At 33.3% G+C, this 19448-nt stretch overlaps 1 protein-coding gene across 1 annotated transcript in view; it reads left to right on the forward strand.

The window, feature by feature from the left end:
• Positions 1-153: 153 nt before the first annotated feature.
• Positions 154-19448, forward strand: part of LOC129220683 (xylosyltransferase oxt-like) — a 51496-nt gene continuing 32201 nt past the window's right edge. Inside the window, exons 1-3 of the mRNA XM_054855113.1 lie at positions 154-368; positions 6332-6803; positions 18320-18616. Coding sequence (XP_054711088.1) covers positions 192-368; positions 6332-6803; positions 18320-18616 — 946 coding nt within the window. The 5' untranslated portion in view covers positions 154-191. The remainder of the gene's footprint in view (positions 369-6331; positions 6804-18319; positions 18617-19448) is intronic.

Here is a 19448-nt window from a genome sequence, read left to right on the forward strand (position 1 = left end):
AAGGTTAAAAGAATGCCCAATAACTGGAACCGTTTTAGCATGAAATGTAATGTAAACGAATGAGTTTACTAAACTGATTTTGTTAAATCTCACTTTAGTTTGCTGTCGCTTAAAGTTTATAGTCTTTCCATACTTGATTTAAATTTCTTTTAATTCAAAAAATATAAATTTTGCAGTCTGCATAATGGGCGATGGCTACATTAAAAGTGCTTTCAGTTTTGTTTTGCAGAACATACCGACTTTACTTCGTTATTTTCGCGGCTATTCTAATTCTTCAAATTTTGTTGGCTTTCAGTTTTTATAAAATACATATCGATGATGGAAAAATTCTTGTTAAATCTTCAGATGGGAGGAGTAATGTAAATAAGGTACCCATCATTTAAATTATCAGATAAAACGTTTGGTACCGGATTTAAGCCCCAGTCTAGGTTCTTCTTTTTCTTTACTTAGATGTTTTACTAAGTAATTTAACCGCAATTTTCAAAAAATGCTTTACTGTACACTTCCAAATCTTGTTTCAAAGCTCCCATCTACAGTCTCCTTTTGCTCCCCTGAATCAAGAATTAAAACAATTTTATTGATGTGGATGACATTATTTACATTCAGCAATTTACTCTGATAGCACTCGTTCCCGTGGGGTTGTTGAGTTTAAAAATTTTTTTAAAATTCTTAAAGCATAAAGTGAAACATATCAGCTAATTTTGAAACGTGTTAAAACATGGTAAGGATCTTAAATCATGCGGAGGTGTAACAGCATGCATTGTAAACATGAAGTAATATAGTGCACAGAGGCATAACTTACTGTTTGTAAATCTATTGTACATCTGTTTATATATTGTTATAACTATTATATTTTAAAATGTTAATTTTTTTAGATCGAAATTTTTGATTAAGCAGGGTTGTTTGGTTTAAACCAATTGGTTTTTTAAAAAATTTCATTGTTTCTCCACAAATGTTTTATAAGTATAAATTTTTCATACTATTGCGAAGAGTAAAATCTAATTAATGCAAAGTAACTAGCAAAGCTTTATACATAAATTAGAAATTTAATAAATTTAGAAACATATTTTTAAAAGTAAATACAAATTTTCTAAATAGCTTTATTTTTTTTTAATTCTTTTTTTTAAATCTATGCAGCTTTTCTATTAGGTGCATAAAAATACAAGGCAGACCAACTGAGTTTTTCTAAAGTTATATGGAAAAAAATCAAAGTAGCTCATTTTATAATTTTTAATTATCATTATTTTTCAGTTGTTTGCATTTCAGAATAGTCCTCAAAGCATATTTCAATAAAAACTTCATATATTACTTAATTTGCCCAATCACTTAAGATTTATTGAGATAGATTATGTACCATTGAAGCGATGCATAGTGTAAAAATGTTACTAGAATATTTAAATGACAAGCAAAAAAAAAAAAAAAAAACTGAAGAAGTCCAAAAACACTTAGAGTAGTTTGGCACTCTTGGCTTCCTTAAGAGGTTTTCCACCTCCAGCTCAGTCACTTCCTATGCCAGGCTGATCAGGGCTAATAAGCACGAAACTGCAGTCCTCAGCTGGAATGACTGAGCTGGCGGTGTATATCATGTGCTTGAGTGTGAGTAGGCATGAAATTACATTAATACCTGCACACTTTTTGCTTTAGTGATAGACGGTGCAGTCAGACCAAGAAAAAAATTTTTTATAAAATTATAAAAACAGAAAACATTCATGTAATTATGTGCTCTTATAAAAAAAAGTTAATGCAAAATTTTTACCTTTCAAAGAACTTTTTTTGTCCCAATATAATAAAAAAAGTCTCGTATGAACGTTGGAAGTTTGTACTGAGGCTTCTAATTAAAATGATTTTTTTTTCTTTGGTTAAAAAATTGTATTCCTAAATGCATTAAAACAGGCGAAATGTCTACAATGGAAAAATTAATGATTTTCTTAAAACCTACTGGTTTTGAAGAAATTTTTCATTTTAATAGTATTAATGTGTAGAAGCACTTATTTGAATCATGTTTGTTTTAAAAACAGTTTTGATTCAATAAAGTAAAGATATGTAATTATTCCTTTTTTAGTGTCAAAAAATTTAAGAACTTTTTTGAATTTTTAGTCGAACAAGATAAAGTATGACTAAAAGAAACCTATTCCCTCAAAATATTCATTATTTAAAGAATTTTATCATAAAAGAGTATAAAAAAGCAATTATCCAGTTCAAATCTTAACTTTTTTGCTTTGATTGTTCATCTGCTGTCTAATCATAGAATAGAATTAACTTAGACTCATTTTTTCAACGCCATAAAACTATTTTTCCTCAGAATCTGGCCATCATTTGACCAAGGCTGCTAAGGTAACCGATAATAAAGCCTGGACCGCAGAAGTCCCCTCAACGCTATCTTCCTCAGTCTCGCTAGTTTTGTTTGGCTTTTTAGAGAAAACTCACTAAAAGTGTGCAATACCCTGCCTCCCCTTCTTTTCACTGTTTACCAAAAAAGAAAGAAAAAAAAACCTACTAAAAAAAGGCAAAAAAAAAAAAAAAAAAAGACTACACTGATGCACCACATGTTTATGGGAAATTGTTTGTCAGACACAATTGATTCATTTAAGCAGAGAGTTTGATTCAAATATACGGCAGTTTTTGTAATGATAAAGCTTGATTTCATTCTGGTTTTGAGGATTTGATGTATTAAAGAGGCTGATTCAATTATCCTGCAATTACTGTATTACTTTGGTTTCAAGGACTGTTTTAATTAACAGTTCATTGAAAAGACAAAATAATGTATGATATTGCTAAACAAGTAGTTTCTATGCTACTTTGACCAGAAAAGGCAACAATTGGTAAAATGGAAACTAATCACTTCGACCAAAAATGCATTGACATGTCTACAGTAATGTTCCCATCATTTTTTTCTGAAGGTACACTCCCAGTAATCCATTATGCACAATATGTGTATGCAGGGGTGGAAAATCTGCGCCAATTTTTAATTTCTGATACAGAACGGCCAAATTCGCAATTTTTTCGCGAAAAATGTGATTCTATTGTGCAAAAACTGCACAGCAGCTGCATTCATTTTTCATTGAAAACTAAAAAACAGAAAATAAGTAAAAAGGAGTAAAGAATTCTTTATATTCGCTGAAAATTGCATGCTGTATTTTAAGTTTTTAAGTTTAAATCCTTTTGCATTCTGTAAATTTGTCAATCATATTGAAAAATGGAAGGAATTTTAACCTCTATAACTTTAAATTGGCTTATTTTATCCCTTATTTTAATAATTATTTCCTGTTTTGAATAAAATTTAGATGCATTTATAATTTCATAATATATGCTAAAAAGGGTCGTAAGAATTCATGAAAATATTAAACCTTATAAATATTTAATTATTTTTTGCTGATACAGAATTGAATTTTTGATTTTCCACCTAGTGATATTCCAGATATCTGTATCCGTATCCATGGATATCCAAGGGAAAATAAAGATCGTTATCTGTATCTGTTACTTTTTTGACGAATTTTAACGGATCATTTCTATTCTAAATTTTTTTAAATATTTGAATAAAAGCCTCTTAAATTCTATTTATATTAGGTTTTATTCCCCATTTAAATTATAAGGTATCATTTCAAAAGCCAATTTGAACTCCCCCTCCCCCCATTGCAAAAAGGAAGGGGGAATAAGTTTTAAAAGTGTGTATCAGTGTGTCTTTTTGTGGCATTGTAGCTCCTAAACAGATGAACCGATTTTGATAATTCATTTTTCGTTCAAAAGGTGACTTGATCCAAAGTGTTCTTAGCTTGGCCTTGTTTTTGTAGAAATTTAACTACCGAAGATATTAATTAAAAACTGACTTAACATTTTTCACAATTATGGTACTAAAAATTTACCCATACGTTAAAAATGTTGGCCCTAATTGAAAGAACAAAGTTTTTTGCATTTGATATTTATTTGGAACTCTCAAATTATATACAATAGGAGCTATAATCAGAGCTAGATAATGCAGACGCACGCCGTGCGCGGATACATTCGCCGCGCAGTTGCACGTCGTCCGATAATCGTAAAAGTTCTTAAATAAAAGATAAAAGATTAGATCAATTGATGATCAATTTGAAACGAAAAAGAAGTAAAGATATTATCTTTACTTCTTTTTCGTTTCAAATTAATATTGATGTTATTTATTTAGATTGTAAAAATTATTACAAGATGTATATAGTACACCCGCGCGTTCGGTGGATGTATTCGCTGCTGTGCGGATACATTTGCTGCGTGCTCGCGCACCTTGCGGTAATCGTTTAAATTCTTACTGCTTATTTCTAATTTGTTTTAAACTGATATTTTTAATTAATTTGTAAAAGTTATAAATAGATAGTATATATGCAAGCGCGTAAAGTGGATACATTCGCTGTGGGAACGCGCATCTCTCGATAATCATTCAAGTTCTTACTTTTCACTTTTAATTTGTTTTAAACTGATATTATTTAATTAATTTGTAAAAAATACTAATAGATAGTATGTACGCAAGTGCGTAAGGCGAATATATTCGCTGCTGTTGTGAGCACGCGCATCTCGGGACAATCATTCAGGTTCTCCTTCTTTAACTCTAATTTGTTTAAAATTAACATTGCTAATGTAAAACGTAGTATTCATAGCTAGATAATATAGACTGCTAAAAGAAGCTTAGTTTCAAAATTTTGAAATTTAGCTTAGGTCTTTGCATCCATAAGCTCACATAATTGGCATGAAAATTAGTTCCTTGTAACCTCAAAGCATAAGTATTTATTTCTTATGATTAATTTTTTTTTTTGGAATCCGGGCACTCTTCCCCCCCCCCCTCCCCTTCCTGTTTTTTTTTTTTTACATGATAGACAATGATTAGCTTGCAGATACTTTTGAGTTTTGTGCGCAGATACTTTATACTTTTATCTGACTCTGGCTATAATCTTGTTAAGTAAATTTTAAACGCAATTCTAAGTCTTTATACGCGTGACTGGTAGCAATTTCATCGTCTAAAGATAAGGAGAAAAAGCTCAATGATTTAAAATTTTTACCTGCTGTCAGTTCATATTTGTTAATAAATGTGTGTTCTAACCTGCGAAATTTATTTTAATATGAGGTCTGCTCTCTGGCTCTCATGTTTTGTTTTTTTAATTTAATATTAGTTTTCTTTATTGATTTGGGGTTTATGTTATTCTTCATTTTTGTTTTTCTCGCCATCCTTCAAAAAAAGTGAGACAAAATTCTCTATAAACTGTTTGTAAAGGTGTTCCCGGCTGTATTTCGTCAGTCAGAGTAAGTTCGGTGGAATGTGTCAGCACTGCATTTATGCTGAAAAAAAATGCGAAAAATTATTTCTAACTTGTCCAGTAGCAGCTTTACTGTCGCTCCTGTATCCTACATCTACCGAGTAAGCTAGAAATAATTTTTCACATTCCATCTAAGTACTAATGCAGCGCTAGCATATTGTTTCTAACTCTCCCCCAATGTTAACAGAGATTTCTTTAAAAGAGTAAATCGTAGTCTTGATTATATTTTTGCTGCAGTTGACATTTTTTGAAGAAACTGCCATTATTCTGATGGGAATACCTTCTGTAACAAATTTTACTTTTGGATAGTTGAATTGGGAAAAAAAAAATTGAGATCCGTATCCGCCAATCTACTTTTTTAACGATCCGGTACATCACTATTTCCACCCCAGGTGTATGCGATCATGTACGTAATATGTCTAAAAAATGTTTGAGTATGCAGCGTGTATGGAGTATTCCTTATGGGAACACCCCTGAATAGCTGTTCAACGGAAAAGTACCAATGACCAAAGTGGAAGAGTCCTGCATGTTTAAGGTTCAAAAAGCTCCTTTGACATGTAATGTACCAATGCTAGTTAACAATTAGGGCTTTGAGATGAATTTTTAGGAAAAAGCTTTCTTTGAATATCCCACTAGCTCTTTGAAAGGAGTTTAGAAGGGAAATTAAACTTATTGTTTAGTAACAAATTTTTAGAAGAGTGAAAACTGATTGAACATTGTAATGCAATTTAACTTCAAAATCGGTTGCTTTTCTTTTTATTAGTACCCCACATCTATTGCATCTGTAACAGACCTATTTTTTCAAATGATGATTGTTTACATTGCTATGATATCGCCTCAGAACAACAGTAGGATATCTTACTGATGTTTCTGGGATTAGATGTCTTATGGTTGCTCTGAGGCGAGGATATATGTATTTTAAAGAAAATAGTTTCCTGTGTGTTTAAGCGGGATTTTGTGTTGCCTTTTTAAAAACATCAATAGTATATATATATATATATATATATATATATATATATATATATATATATTATTTTTATTTTTTTTTATAGAAAATTATTGATAAAGAGCTGAAGACCAAAAACCTCCTGAATGAGCCGGGTATTGAGAAGTACATTTATGATTATTTGGTAGATGATGAAGATCGACAAAGCAATGTCATAGATAAGTTTCTTAAAGACAGTAGTAGTAGAAACATATCACCAAAAGATTTTGAGAAGCACAAAGTCATTGATATTGTTGTGCCTGCAGAGAAGGATTTGAAAAATCTTAAAATATTGCCTGGCAAAAAACTTGTAGAAAATAGTCTGAATGGTTCAAGAAAGTTAGAAAAAACTGATGGAGTTCTTAATGTAGACGAGTTAGATTTTCATCCTTGGTGCAATATTACTACTAAAGAAGCTGTATCTGCCATCCATCGTGCCACAACACAAGCTTGTAAGCATGAGATTGCTAATATTACGTGCCTTATGCAGCAAGGGATGCTGTATCCAAAGAGATTACCTCGTTATTGTCCTTTAAAAGGTAATTCCATACTTTACTTCTGCTATCTTATGTTAAATTTGACAGTAAGGCAGTTAGACCTTGCAACATATGCTCTTTTAATATCGTTGTTTGTAATAGACATTTATTGTAGGAGAAAGGCAAGAGATTGCTTTTTTCATGCATGTTAAAAAATATAAGTTTTATATGACATGTGATGTACACAATCTGTCATTTAACATTTTTCTTAACTGGTATATATTTTATGGCTAAATTTAAGGGGTTAGGGCTTAAATCTCCCTTAAAGTTTTTATATTTAAAACTTTAAATTTTTCCCCTTTAAATAACTATTCCAAAACTAGAAAGTCACCTGTCAAATTATGATGGGCGAAAATTGCTTCTACATTTGAACGAACCCATTGCCTGTTTGGTGTTATTTTGATGGTTGAAATCGTAACCCTAACTCCAGTAGATTAACACTAAACTTCAGTAGGTAGCATTCATTGTTGCCCATTTTTTCATTTCTTCTTTCCCTGAAATGACACAGTCTTTCCAGTAAAACTGTTAAGTTGTTAGATCGAGTTCAGCCTTGTCAGAATAAAGCCCTTACATGCATGTTAAACTTTATCAAAACACAAGGTGGCGACAGATCAGGGAAATCAGGGAGATCAGGGAACTTTATTAATCAGGGAGAAATCGGAGAAATATCAGAGAATTTTGAAAAAATAACAAAAAATCATGGAAAATTTATTTTATGAAGATTTTTTTTTTTTTTTTTTTGCATTACAAAATTAAGTATTCTATTTCCCTACGCATTTTCCGCCAATTATCTGTTCAAAAAAAAGTAAAATTAATGAGGTGCAGTTATACAATGCCGCATATTGGTGCATCTTTTTTTCTCAACGTCAAAGTATTGAATCTTACTTATTAACCACAGGATGAACTTCCTAAGAATGCTTTAGTGTCTGTTAGGTTGTTTATTTTACCTAGCTTGAAGTTTCCTTTCACGCTTTCAATGCTACGTAAAATAAACAACCATACAGGCAAAGAGTCATTAATGCCTTAGCTCCTTTGCCTTTATTCCATTGTCTTGAAGTAATTATCCTACTGTAATTACAATTTCAAGAAGAAATCATTGGTTTTTGAATGATTACTGATAAAAGCTTAAAAGTTATTACTTCTTCGCAATTTTAATTTATTTGCTAAAATTGAACTTTCAGTAAAAAAAACTTTGTTTTTTGCCATTATACTATTTGTTGTCACCGCAGATTATAAAGGTTTTCTTTTCTTCAGACTTTAATGATCTTTTAATTTATAACCAAGTTGTAGTCTTCTTTTATATGTTTTGAAATTAACAAATTGCTTTTTTTTTTCTTTTTTTTCCCTTGCTTTTCAAAGTTTGTTACAAAAACAATCTAAGATTTTTTTTCGTTACATACTAAAATCATTCGAAATAGAGTTAACTTGTGTACTTAAGTAAATATCTTTATTTTTTATTGTTAAAGTGCTGTATTCATTCATTAAAACCTATGTTCTTGATTAGAGAAAAGCTCCCTTTGAATGGATCTCAAATGGTTTCATCTGTTTTGCAGAAATATGTCAATTAGTTATATAAGAATAACTACATTACTTCTATTCTTTCACTATTACTTTTTATTCTTGCAACAATTATTATATTGTTTGAAAATTTAGTTCAAAATAAATTCAATTAAATTTAACATACAATGTATTTCAAGTAGAACAAAGTAAGAAAACCATTATCATTGGTAACGTAAATCAGGGAAATTTGGTGAACTTAATCGGGGAAATCAGGGAAAAATCAGGGAACTTTTTTTCACAGTTCCTGTCGCTACCCTGAAACATATCAAATTATCATGTTGTGGGGCTAGTTTCATTGTTGAAACACGTGGGTTACTCGATCATCGGCTATCATTTATATGAGTATATGCTTTTTCATTCTTTTTTTGCTAAAAAATTTATTTTACTGATTTATTATTATTTATTTGTTTATATTCTTTTCCATTTTGTTTTCAAATAAAATTATTATTATTCCAAATTGTAGGATTTTCCACTAGTTCATTAGGTAAGTCGATCTTTAAATAATATGCTTTGATTTCTATATTCGATTTTACGTTTTCCCACTTGTTACGTCTTTCATCAGTCTTTTATCACTAGTCAGATAGAAAACGTAAAATTTCTACTGTTTAATCTCAAATATATTTTCTAAAATTTAACCCAGAAGTTTAGTAGAAGAATATGTGTAGTAAGAATCCAGTTGTTTGTGAAAAGTCCAGCAAATAATGTTGGACCTTTTATTGCAATTTTTGCTGAAATATTTTAGTAGCTACTATAACTGCTAATCCCTTCATGTTCCAACACTGAAATTTTTTGGACACATTTATTAAAATACATTAAAAATTGTACATATTTTTTCAAACAATACTGACAAATTTTTTTTAATTTTGAAATTTTGTGGAAAAAAATTAATTATTCAAATAAAAAAGTAGAACCTTGTTCATCTGTCCCCCATCTATCCAGTTTATCTCTATCAAATTTGTAGAATTAAAAGACATATAATCATGGGTGCAAGACCTTCCGCCTCAGGCCAGATTTCTGTCTTGACAAAATTTGCGAGACGGAGGACGGGATGGAAAGAAAATAGCTGTCTTTCCTTCAGTTTCTCCATTTAAAAGATTATTCTTTTCGATTCCTATACAGCTAGAGCAAAGTGCGTCCACATACCGGGAACTATAAGGGGTTTTGAAGATTCAATAAAAATCTGAATTCTGGAAAGGATAGGGAAAACCTTAAACTGGTTTGAAACACCGATGGGCAACTGTTCCTGCATTTTTGGCATGTTACTGTTAAATATCTACCAAAACTTGATGAATCACTGAGTATGTCTTTCAATCTTATGTTCGCTAGAATGGAAATGGGGAGGTGGGGGGGGGGGGAGAGGAAACGAGAAAAATTACGGCAGTACGAGCTTGCGATATTCCGAAATCTATTCTAATCCGAAAGATTTTTGTAACTGAAGTCTTAAAACATTTCATTGAAAATGTCAAAGGGGGGGGGGGGCTCTCTTTGGGCGAAATTTCGTAACTAGAGTCTCAAAAGAGCAATTTTAGACCATTTTTAGTGAGCACAGGAGTTGGGGTTCGAGGATTCCCTCTCAACCTCCCTACCCCTGAAAAATTTTCAAGCTGCTGTTTTCAAAACTGTTTCAGGCAATCTTTCAGGGCCCGATCAAGCCAAACTGGTGCCCAGGTCCTGAGTAGAATTTGGTGCCCCTCCCCCCCCATGAGAAAATCCGCACAATTTTAAAGTCAATGTTTTATACTACAGTGAAATCTCCGAATAGCGGGCAGTCAAGGGACTAGAAGTTTTGTCCGTTATTGGGAGGTGTCCGCTATTAGGAGGAACTACTTAGCTTACCTTTTTAAAAATGGGCTGCTGTTCCCTTTGTAGAACACAATCGAAACAATTGCGAAAGGTTTACTACATTTTACGTCAAGTGTAATTAATTTGTTTTTCGCCACAAATGGATTTAAAAGAAATGTGCCGTGTTCGGAATTTTTCAAGCCATCCATTTGATGCCTTAAAAGAGTCTATCCTCAAAGTTTTCCCGACTTCTCTGGCTTTCTCTTGGAGTAATACCCCGCTTATTGGGACGTTCTTTGCACGAGCAGCTTTGAACCATTTCATGACAACCTCGTCGATTTCACTGGTTTCTGTTTTCCGAAACTTTACATTTTTTAAATTTTCATTCGAACTTACAATCCACAATTTTCTAATTTCGACTTTATCTTTTAAAATTTCGCTGATTTGAGTTTTCCCAACTTGAAAACAATCGGCAAGACAACGCATACTTATTTTTTCTTTTTCGGCAACATCCAAAACATTAATTTTTTCTTTCAATCAGGGGTGCCCACAGGGGGGGAATATGGCGCAAGTTGCGCCATCACAATTTTTGGGGGGGATTTTTTTTTTAATTTTTTTTTTGGAGGAAAGTAAAGTATTAAAATTTTTTCAATGGGAATAAGTAAGATGCATTAATTATACTTTTTGACGTACATCTTCCAAAATTTAGTAGCCTTGTCTTTTTTCAAAGATCACCTTAGACACAGGATGGCGTTAGAGTATGTTGCAAGGAAGGTTTGAGATTGATTTTTTTTAAAAATCATCATGATTTTTCTGGAACGAGTACAATTCTGTACGATGAATACGTGTGACAGCGATAAAAAAGAAATAAAAAATGGATGAAATAAAATATTTAAAAAATCTTTTTTGTTTTCGTAAGAATTTTGACCATCCTGCTCCGGCCTTTAACGGATTCACTGAAACCGGGAAAATCCAATTAGAACTAGGTTTTCAAATATTTTTTTGCTCCTGACTAACGAATTTTAATAAACAGATTTTCTTTACAAACAAATTTGAGTTCATGAAGAATTTTTCATTTCATTTTACTTCCATTTTTTGTATCCTTTTTAAAATCACAGTTTTTTGAATTTTCCATTAGATGATTTTTACTACACTTTCAAAAATGCTGGACTCCGCAGATGGAAGTGGAGCAGTTTAATCTTATGTTAACTATTTTTCATGAATCATTTTTACATTCTTCGATATTTAATACATAGAAGGAAGTTTTCTATCCATAAAAATTCTCGAATTTGTATGCTCAATACATGAATCAGTTTCACCATTTTTGGAGAATATCACTCTCTATGTGTGTGTGTGTGTGTGTGTGTGACCGATTTTTGTTGGTTATGCATATTTAGGGCTTCAAACTCAAAAAAACGCCCTTTCACTATCATTAAAGAACGTCTTAAGTTTTGTTTTTAGGCTCAATTTCAAAAAAAAAATTTCATGGCAAAACTGAATTCCTATCTTTTATTGCAATCTATTGAAATTCATCTGCAATTGAGTTTCTGGAATTTCAATTTCTAGAAACTGCCTGTGGAGGGCCCCTCAACCTCTAACATAAACATTACCAAAGTTCGTTTGAAACTGCCTTTTTAAAGCTACAAGTTCGAAACTTTCCCAAAGCTGCCCCTCTCCCCCTCCTTCCTCTCTGCAATTCTCACAAAGTTTCGTTTTTAGAGCTGAAATTCTGAAGCATGTTCGGGGGAGATCTTCCGAAAACACTTCCCCCAAACATGATCAAAGGTCGGCTAAAATTGTCTTTTTGCAGCTTCAATTACAAAAAACTGCCAGTCCGTAACATTTTCCGTACAATCGCGTTTTTAGCACTGAAATTTCAAGAAATCCCCACCTCTCCTCTTAACTTGCTTGAAGACAATCTACAATTACGTTGTTGAAGTTCTGATTTCAAAAACTTGCCACGGAGGGCAACGAAACTTCTCGGCCTAACATTACTAAAGATCGTTTAAAACTTCGTTTTAAGACCTACAATTTCTGAAAAAGTTTCAGGGGATAGCCCCTGAACTCCCCCTTCTCCCTATCATTACCAAAGATCGTCTAAATCTGCTATTGGTGTTTTGATTTCGAAAGTGAGTGCCACCGAACCCCCCCCCCCCCCCCCCCCGACATTACTGAAGACCGCCTAAAACTGTGTTCCAGAACGACCAATTTAAATAAAAGTGCGTACTTTCAAACCCTTTCCCCTCCTAACATCATTGAAAGTCGGCTAAAATTGCGGTTGGGGAGCTTCAATTTTGAAAAACTAATCGCTACCTAACGGTGCGAAAGATGTCTTTCAATCGCGTTTTTAACACTATAATTTCAAAAATTTTCCAGGAAGATCTTTCGAACCTTCTTTACCTAAAACAACCGAAGACAATCCAAGTATGCGTTTTTGGAGGTCTCAATTTCGAAGAATTGCCATGATGCCGTGGGAGGGTCACCAAGCCTCTCCTCTGCCGAACATTACCAAATATCGTCTAAAACAGCTTTTTAGAACTATAATTTCAAAAAACTTCCGGAGAAGGGCCCCCGGACCCCCCTCCCCCCTAACATTAACAAACCTTTGTCTAAAACTGCATTGTTGGAGTTTGAATTTCGAAAAATTGCCGCGGAACAGAAACGGAGGACTTTCCTATTTCTAACATTTAAGGTTGTCTAAAACTGCCTTTTTAGAACTACAATTTCGAAACAGTTCCGAAGCAGAGTGATCTGCAATTGTGATTTTAGAGTTTCAGTTTCAAAAAATTTCCACGGGAGGGTCACCAAGCCTCTCCTCTCGCTAAAATTACCAAAGATCGACAAAAACTGCAAATTCGTAAATTTTCCGGGGGGAGAAAACTCAGAAACCATTACTTTTTGAGTCAATATTACTATGGGGGGTCATATTGCTTACATCGAGTGATGATTCCCACGCTGATCAAAAGCTGAATCCTCTCTCTCTCTCTGTGTATTTTAAAATATATTAAGAAAAAAAAGGTGGGATGAGAGCTTGCTAAAACTCATACCCTTTCCCCTTATATTTTTTTTAAACTGGCGACGGTCCTGAAAAATGGAATGTTATCATTTTAGCTGGGGCTCATGGGCGCCCACATGCAAAATTCTAAGGGGGTGGGGGGGGGCTCAGAAATTTTTGCAATGGTTTAGAAGAGCATTTTTCTTATGGAAAATGATTTCAGTACAGATTAGAGATATGAAAATTTGACATTTTTAATAACTTATTCATTGATGGATAGAAAAGAATGTTTTTTTACATTTTTGCAAAGAAAAAAGCACTAAAAGCAAGGAAGTTCTCATCTCAACGGGGGGGGGGAGCTTGAGCCTCCCTTGCCCCCCTATATGGGCGCCCTTGCTAGGGCTCGTACATAAATTACAAATGTTGCCGACACATTCAATAAATAGAACAAATCTGGCAGCCTTTGCTCTCAAATTTAAAGTTCTGAGCAAGCAGCCTAAACTAATTTTAGTATTAGCCTCGATTATTCGCAAGATCCTAAATTTATTACAAAAAACTATTGCTTGCACTTTTAATTGCTGTTGTAAATGTAAGCAGTTCGTTTTCACATCTGTTGTAATTTTTTTTTTTTTAATCTCAAGCAACTTGATTTTGTTAAATTGTTTTGATTGATTCATGGGATTGAGGATCAGGATGGATTTGAGCTTGATTCATTAAATGATTGCAAATGATGCAAATTTAAGTGGTAATGTGTGACTCTAAAAAGTGTTATGTTTCAACTTATTTAAAAGCAAGAGAGCAGTGAAATGTTTTGGGGGGTATTTTGCGCCATTGAGCTTGGGGGGGATGGGCACCCCTGCTTTCAATGTCAGTCTCTATCTTTTAGTTGCCATTTTAAAACTCAAATAATTTTGTCACACAAAAAAATCAACTAAATCAACACGCCTTTAGGAAAGTTTGCAACTGCAAAGCTACGATTGCTGCATGAAAAGCAGGTTCGCTTGCCTCTCAATTCATCTCAGGGTATAAATATCCCATTAGCAATGGCGGCGATTCGGCGCAGCAACCCTCCTCCCCCCCCCCCCACTTTTTATGGTTTATTTATTTTATCTCGAGTATCACTATTGCGTGATTGACAGTTGGCAATATGACCTTGAATATAGGCAAATCTTTTTCATGTTTAAAATATTAAACAACCCAACGAAACCACGCGCCATAAAGCCGATTACTACCGGCGCCGGTCTGCCCAACTGCATCTCCCGAGAGCCTCAGTTAGAAAAAGCACCCAGTTTCCTCTTTTTTTTATCTTAACTTTTGAATAGTTATTGTGTGCAAAATTCATTAAAATCTTAAGAAAAACGTACGTTAATTGTTAGACTGACATCAGTTTTCACTTATCTGCTTCAATACTCTCAAAACTGGCCGTAACAAAATTATGACTTTTTTTTCTTTTTCATTTTTTGCTGTCTCCAAAAAGTACCATATCTTTTAGATTTTTTTTTCTGCCCCCAACTTTTAAGCCCAAATCGCTGCCTCTGCCCATTACCACCCTTTTAATTCCAACAAACAGTGATAAGGAAATGACGGGGGGGGGGGGGGATATCAGTTGTGGAGGATGAAAAGCTTTGTAAGGCAAGCAGTTACTAAGATATTCTGTGAAAAGAAAAAAAAACCGAAAGTGCTACGATCTCTAGGGAAATTTTTTGTGAAATAACTGTCCGTTATTCGGAGTGTCCGTTATTCAGAGTGAATTACATGGAATGGCCTATATTGAGGGACTGGGACTTGCAAAAATGTCCGTTATTCGAGAGAGTCCGTTAAGGGAGGTTTCACTGTAGAAGCCTAATATACTAGAAACTACATTTTAAAGGAACATAACTACATTTAAAAGGAAACCTCCGATTTGAATACCAAACACTTGGTAGCCACCAAACTAATCACAGTTAAAATTGCCTCTTAAGGCGAAAAAGAGTTAAAAAACAATTTAGAACAGAAAAAAAAATCTTGCTAATTCTGACATCAAGCTTTAAAAAGGCTTCTTTCTGGCTTTAACAGAGGGAAATGTGTCGATCAAATAATCGAAATCTATGTTTGATGTCACAGCATTTTCAATGGTCAATAAGGAAAACACCTGTAAATTATGCTGAGAAACGCAGCTTCTCAAATGATTTTTAATTCTTTTCAAAAATGAAAAGTAACGTTCTCTGGAACAGCTGCTGATAGGCAAGGTAAGAAGAAGCTGCAGTTGTGAATCCACATTCGGAAATGTATGCGTAATGTTAAGTGATCTTATTCTTTTAAAACATTCTCCAGCAGAAGAGTTACCTTTCGCAAAAATTTGAAAGTGTTAATTTTTCTGGAAAATGTTCATCTATGTCATCCGAGTAATTTTTTTGGAATTCCAGAGCTAAGAGACAATGACTTCTTTACGCGAATTTTTTTTAACTTAATGAGTTTTTGAGCTGATTTTAAAAAAATTTTGAGCCCCCTCTGCCTTAAAGTTGAAAAAAAAGTAAAAGGAGCTTTAAAAAAAAAGGAAGTAAGTAAGTGAATTTAGGCTAGGCTATTTTGGTGCCCCTAAATTTGTGGTGCCCAGGTCCCCGGACCCGCCGGACCGTGCGTTAATCAGGCCCTGCAATCTTTGGGGGGACCTAAGAAGTTTGAATTCAAAGGCTTTCTCTCAGTAAATTTTGAAAATTTAAGGATTTCTTTGGTGATGAAAAGGGGTGGGGGTGGTGCCAATTCAGTTCCTTAAAAAATGTATGAAACTGGAGTAGCAAAATCGCAAATTGAGTGAACTTAGGGGTATTAGTTCGGGGGGGGGGGAGGGGAGGCGGGTTGCTCTTTAAGTAAAAGAAAAAAAACCAAAACACAAGGGCAGGGGAGGAATTCCGCGGCCCCTCCCGAAAAACTTCAGTTTCTGAAGTTTTAAGAACTCTGTTTTTGGCTATCTTTGGATGACTTAAAGGGGGGGGGGGGGGAGTCGGAAATTTCTTCTGAAAATAAGGTTTTTAAAGTTTTAGACTGTCGTTAGTCATGTATATAGGCAAAGGGGGTACTGTTTCTAGAAAAAAAAATTAGAAACTGGAATCTTAAAAATGCAAAATTAGGACATTTGTGGTGAGCTTAGGGGAAGGGGCTCAGGAGTTCTCTACCGAAAATTTTTCAAAGATGAAGTATTTAAAACGCTAATTTAGGCTGTATTTGAGTGCCTTAAGAGGGATTTGATTCGAGGGCCTTCCCCTGGGTGAGTATTCAGTTCCTCTATTATTTATTTTTTAAATTAGTGAATATTGGAAAATGTACTGCATTAATAATATGTATATCTACTTCACTATGGTTTGTTTTATTACTAATTTTTCCACCTGCTATAAAAGAATTATCTTTCAAACCTGAAGGCTTTTACCCCTAACATTTTTGGCACTTCAGTTTCAAAAGTTTGCCGAAGGAGAGTTCCTGCACTCCATCCTTTCGATAATGCATTCAAAAAACTTATACACATCATGAGAAATGGCATTTTATTTTGTTTTCAAAGCTTCAATTTAAAAAAAATAATGAGGAGTGCCGTCCTACCCTCCTTCACTAATGTTTTTAAAGATCACATAATATTGTAATTTTCAAATTCCCAGTTTGGTAAAAATGCTGTAAGAGAGTTCCTAAACCCCATCCTTTCCCTGAACGTTACCAAAATGGCTTAAATTAAGAAAAAATTCCGGGGGAGATTCCTCAGAACCCCTCTCTCTACTATTGGTGGCAGAGCCGAATTTAGCTCTGCGCCGTCCATAGGCAGATTTGAAATCTGTCACCCCCCCCCCCCCCCCCCCTCAACAAAAAAACCACAAAAAATAATGTTCCCGAAATATAATCTATCAAGCTTATGAAGAAATGATGGCCTTTTACATTCTGAAGGACCCTGATATAAGGTCACTGTGATCTCCCGAAAAAGTCCTCGTTTGGAAAATTCAAAGACAATATAGCAACATTGAAATTTTTTTCTTAATTTTAATTTTGTTTAAAATTGTTTTGTTTTTCAATGATGCCTAACGTTGCTTCTGATTATGTGTTATGTATGTATGACATTTGTGCACGCTAGTATTTTATCCTTTGGTAAAATAGGAACTTCATTTGGCGAGTTGAGAATTGTTTTCATCCATGAATCAACGATTTTAATAATTTTCTCTGTGTTATTACATTCACTCACTTAGAGTTTCGTACCACTTCTCACTGCTGAATAGTATTTCATTTGTAAATTGTTGCTGGATTGCATTACAAAAGGTCCAAACATTCTGTCAAAATATTTTCAGTCTTGAACACATCACCAAACTTACACCCATGCATATAATATATATTCACTTAAATAATTTTAAATTGTGATAAGAAGAGTAGAACTATAAATATACCAAGTATTTATGTTCTATTTTGATTAAATGTAGAGCTCCTGAATGGATAATACATTAAATTATAGTTATGTAACAAGATGGCGTTCTTTGAGCGTCAGTCCGACACTGCTGCAGCTGAACTATAAACATTAAAGTGTCTCAGAAACGATCCCATGTAATTTTCATGTAAAGCTTTTTTTTTTTTTTGCTGTAATAAAAGATAAGTCGACTCATTTAAGAGGTATTTTGCTTATTCCCCAAATTGTCCGGATTGCATTTGGTTCCAGTTAGTCCGGTTAAACAAGGTAGTGTTGTACATATCAAATTAAAGTGCATGCAATTCTCTTTAAAATTAGCTATTATACAACTTTGCAGAGCTTCCATAAAACTTGAGATATAATATCTTAAAGCGAAAATTGCAACCATTTTCCCGCATTAGTTCCCGTAACTTCTGATCCGTTCATGATTCATCCTGAAAATTTTTGTATCATTAAAATACATTGAAAATCATATTTTTTTAATTGTATTTTTAATGCATTAAATTCCAGATTTCTGAATAACACATAAATTTTTTTTATAATTCTGCAGATTTCAAAAATATTTTACTGTAATAGAAATAAAATTCACTTGCATTATATTTTATTTGATGTTTATCTGTTTAGTGTTTGATCATTTGTAAATTCTTCTTGGTTTTCAAATTTTTTAAATTGACTTGCATTATTACTTGTTACTTTAAGTTGTGTATATTTTTAATTTCATTTCAAAAGCAGTGTTTGCGTGCTCAATATATTTTATTTATTCAGGTGGAGTGCCATATTCTCATATTGGATGTTTCAGGGATGATGCACAAAATAGATTGTTACCTAATTTGTTTAGAAAAATTACCCACAATTCTCCAGTCCGATGTGTTGATTTGTGTTTGCAATCTGGTTTCCAATATGCTGGTGTGCAATATAGAAAAGAATGTTACTGTGGCAATACAAGACCACTTTCAGAATTTAAAGTAAATAATAGTATGTGCAATATGCCCTGCCCCAAAAACTCACCAAGCACTTGTGGTGGATATTTTACTATGAATGTCTTTCATACTGGTTTTCCAAGTGAGATTATTTTTATTTTATGATTTCTTTCATTTAAATAATTTTATTATTTTTAGTCATTCGTTTATTTGTTTTATGATTGTTCAATTTTTATTTTATAAATGTTATGTTACCCACTAAAATAAAAGAGGGAAGAAAGCTTTTTTTTCTACAATTTTTATTTCGACGAATGAAAAAGAAAACATATCAAAAACAATTATTCCATTCGATTAAAGCATAATTCAATATTGTTTCTAGCAAATCTAACTATATTCAAAGAAAAAAATCAGGGATGAAATGTATTAGTTTACACTATAGATCAGGGGGTTCTCAAACTTTTCCGACATGCTGCACCCTTTAAAGAATGAGAATTTTTCATGGCAAACCAGTCTATCTCTATTACATACATATACATATCAAAATTCCTACCGGGTTAGGAAGCCTTATTGAAACAAATATATTACCAATACAGTAACAATGCTGACTTTACTGGAGAATAAAACTACCAAGTTTTGTTTCGAAACTTTCGAAGCATGGATCTTTTAACATTACGGCATATATCAAGTATTAACTCTTGTTTCACTCACTGTAACATGTCACATCAGTCTTAAGCAAAGCGGTTTTGATCTTTTGGCAAAATTTGATTCGAAATCATTCAAATCACGTGGCCCATGTGGCATGAACTCTCGATCTTTGTTGTAACACCATAAAAAATTGCTTGGAGTTAGGTCCAGAGAGCACATTGGTCACGGGACATTTGTCATCATCATAACCATATCAAATCAAACGAATAGAAAGCTCATTATTGAGGAAATGGGAAACCTCTGTCTGATAATGGAGTGTGTATAATTTT

This window comes from Uloborus diversus, chromosome 4, assembly GCF_026930045.1.
Source record: "Uloborus diversus isolate 005 chromosome 4, Udiv.v.3.1, whole genome shotgun sequence".
Classification (NCBI taxonomy): domain Eukaryota; kingdom Metazoa; phylum Arthropoda; class Arachnida; order Araneae; family Uloboridae; genus Uloborus; species Uloborus diversus.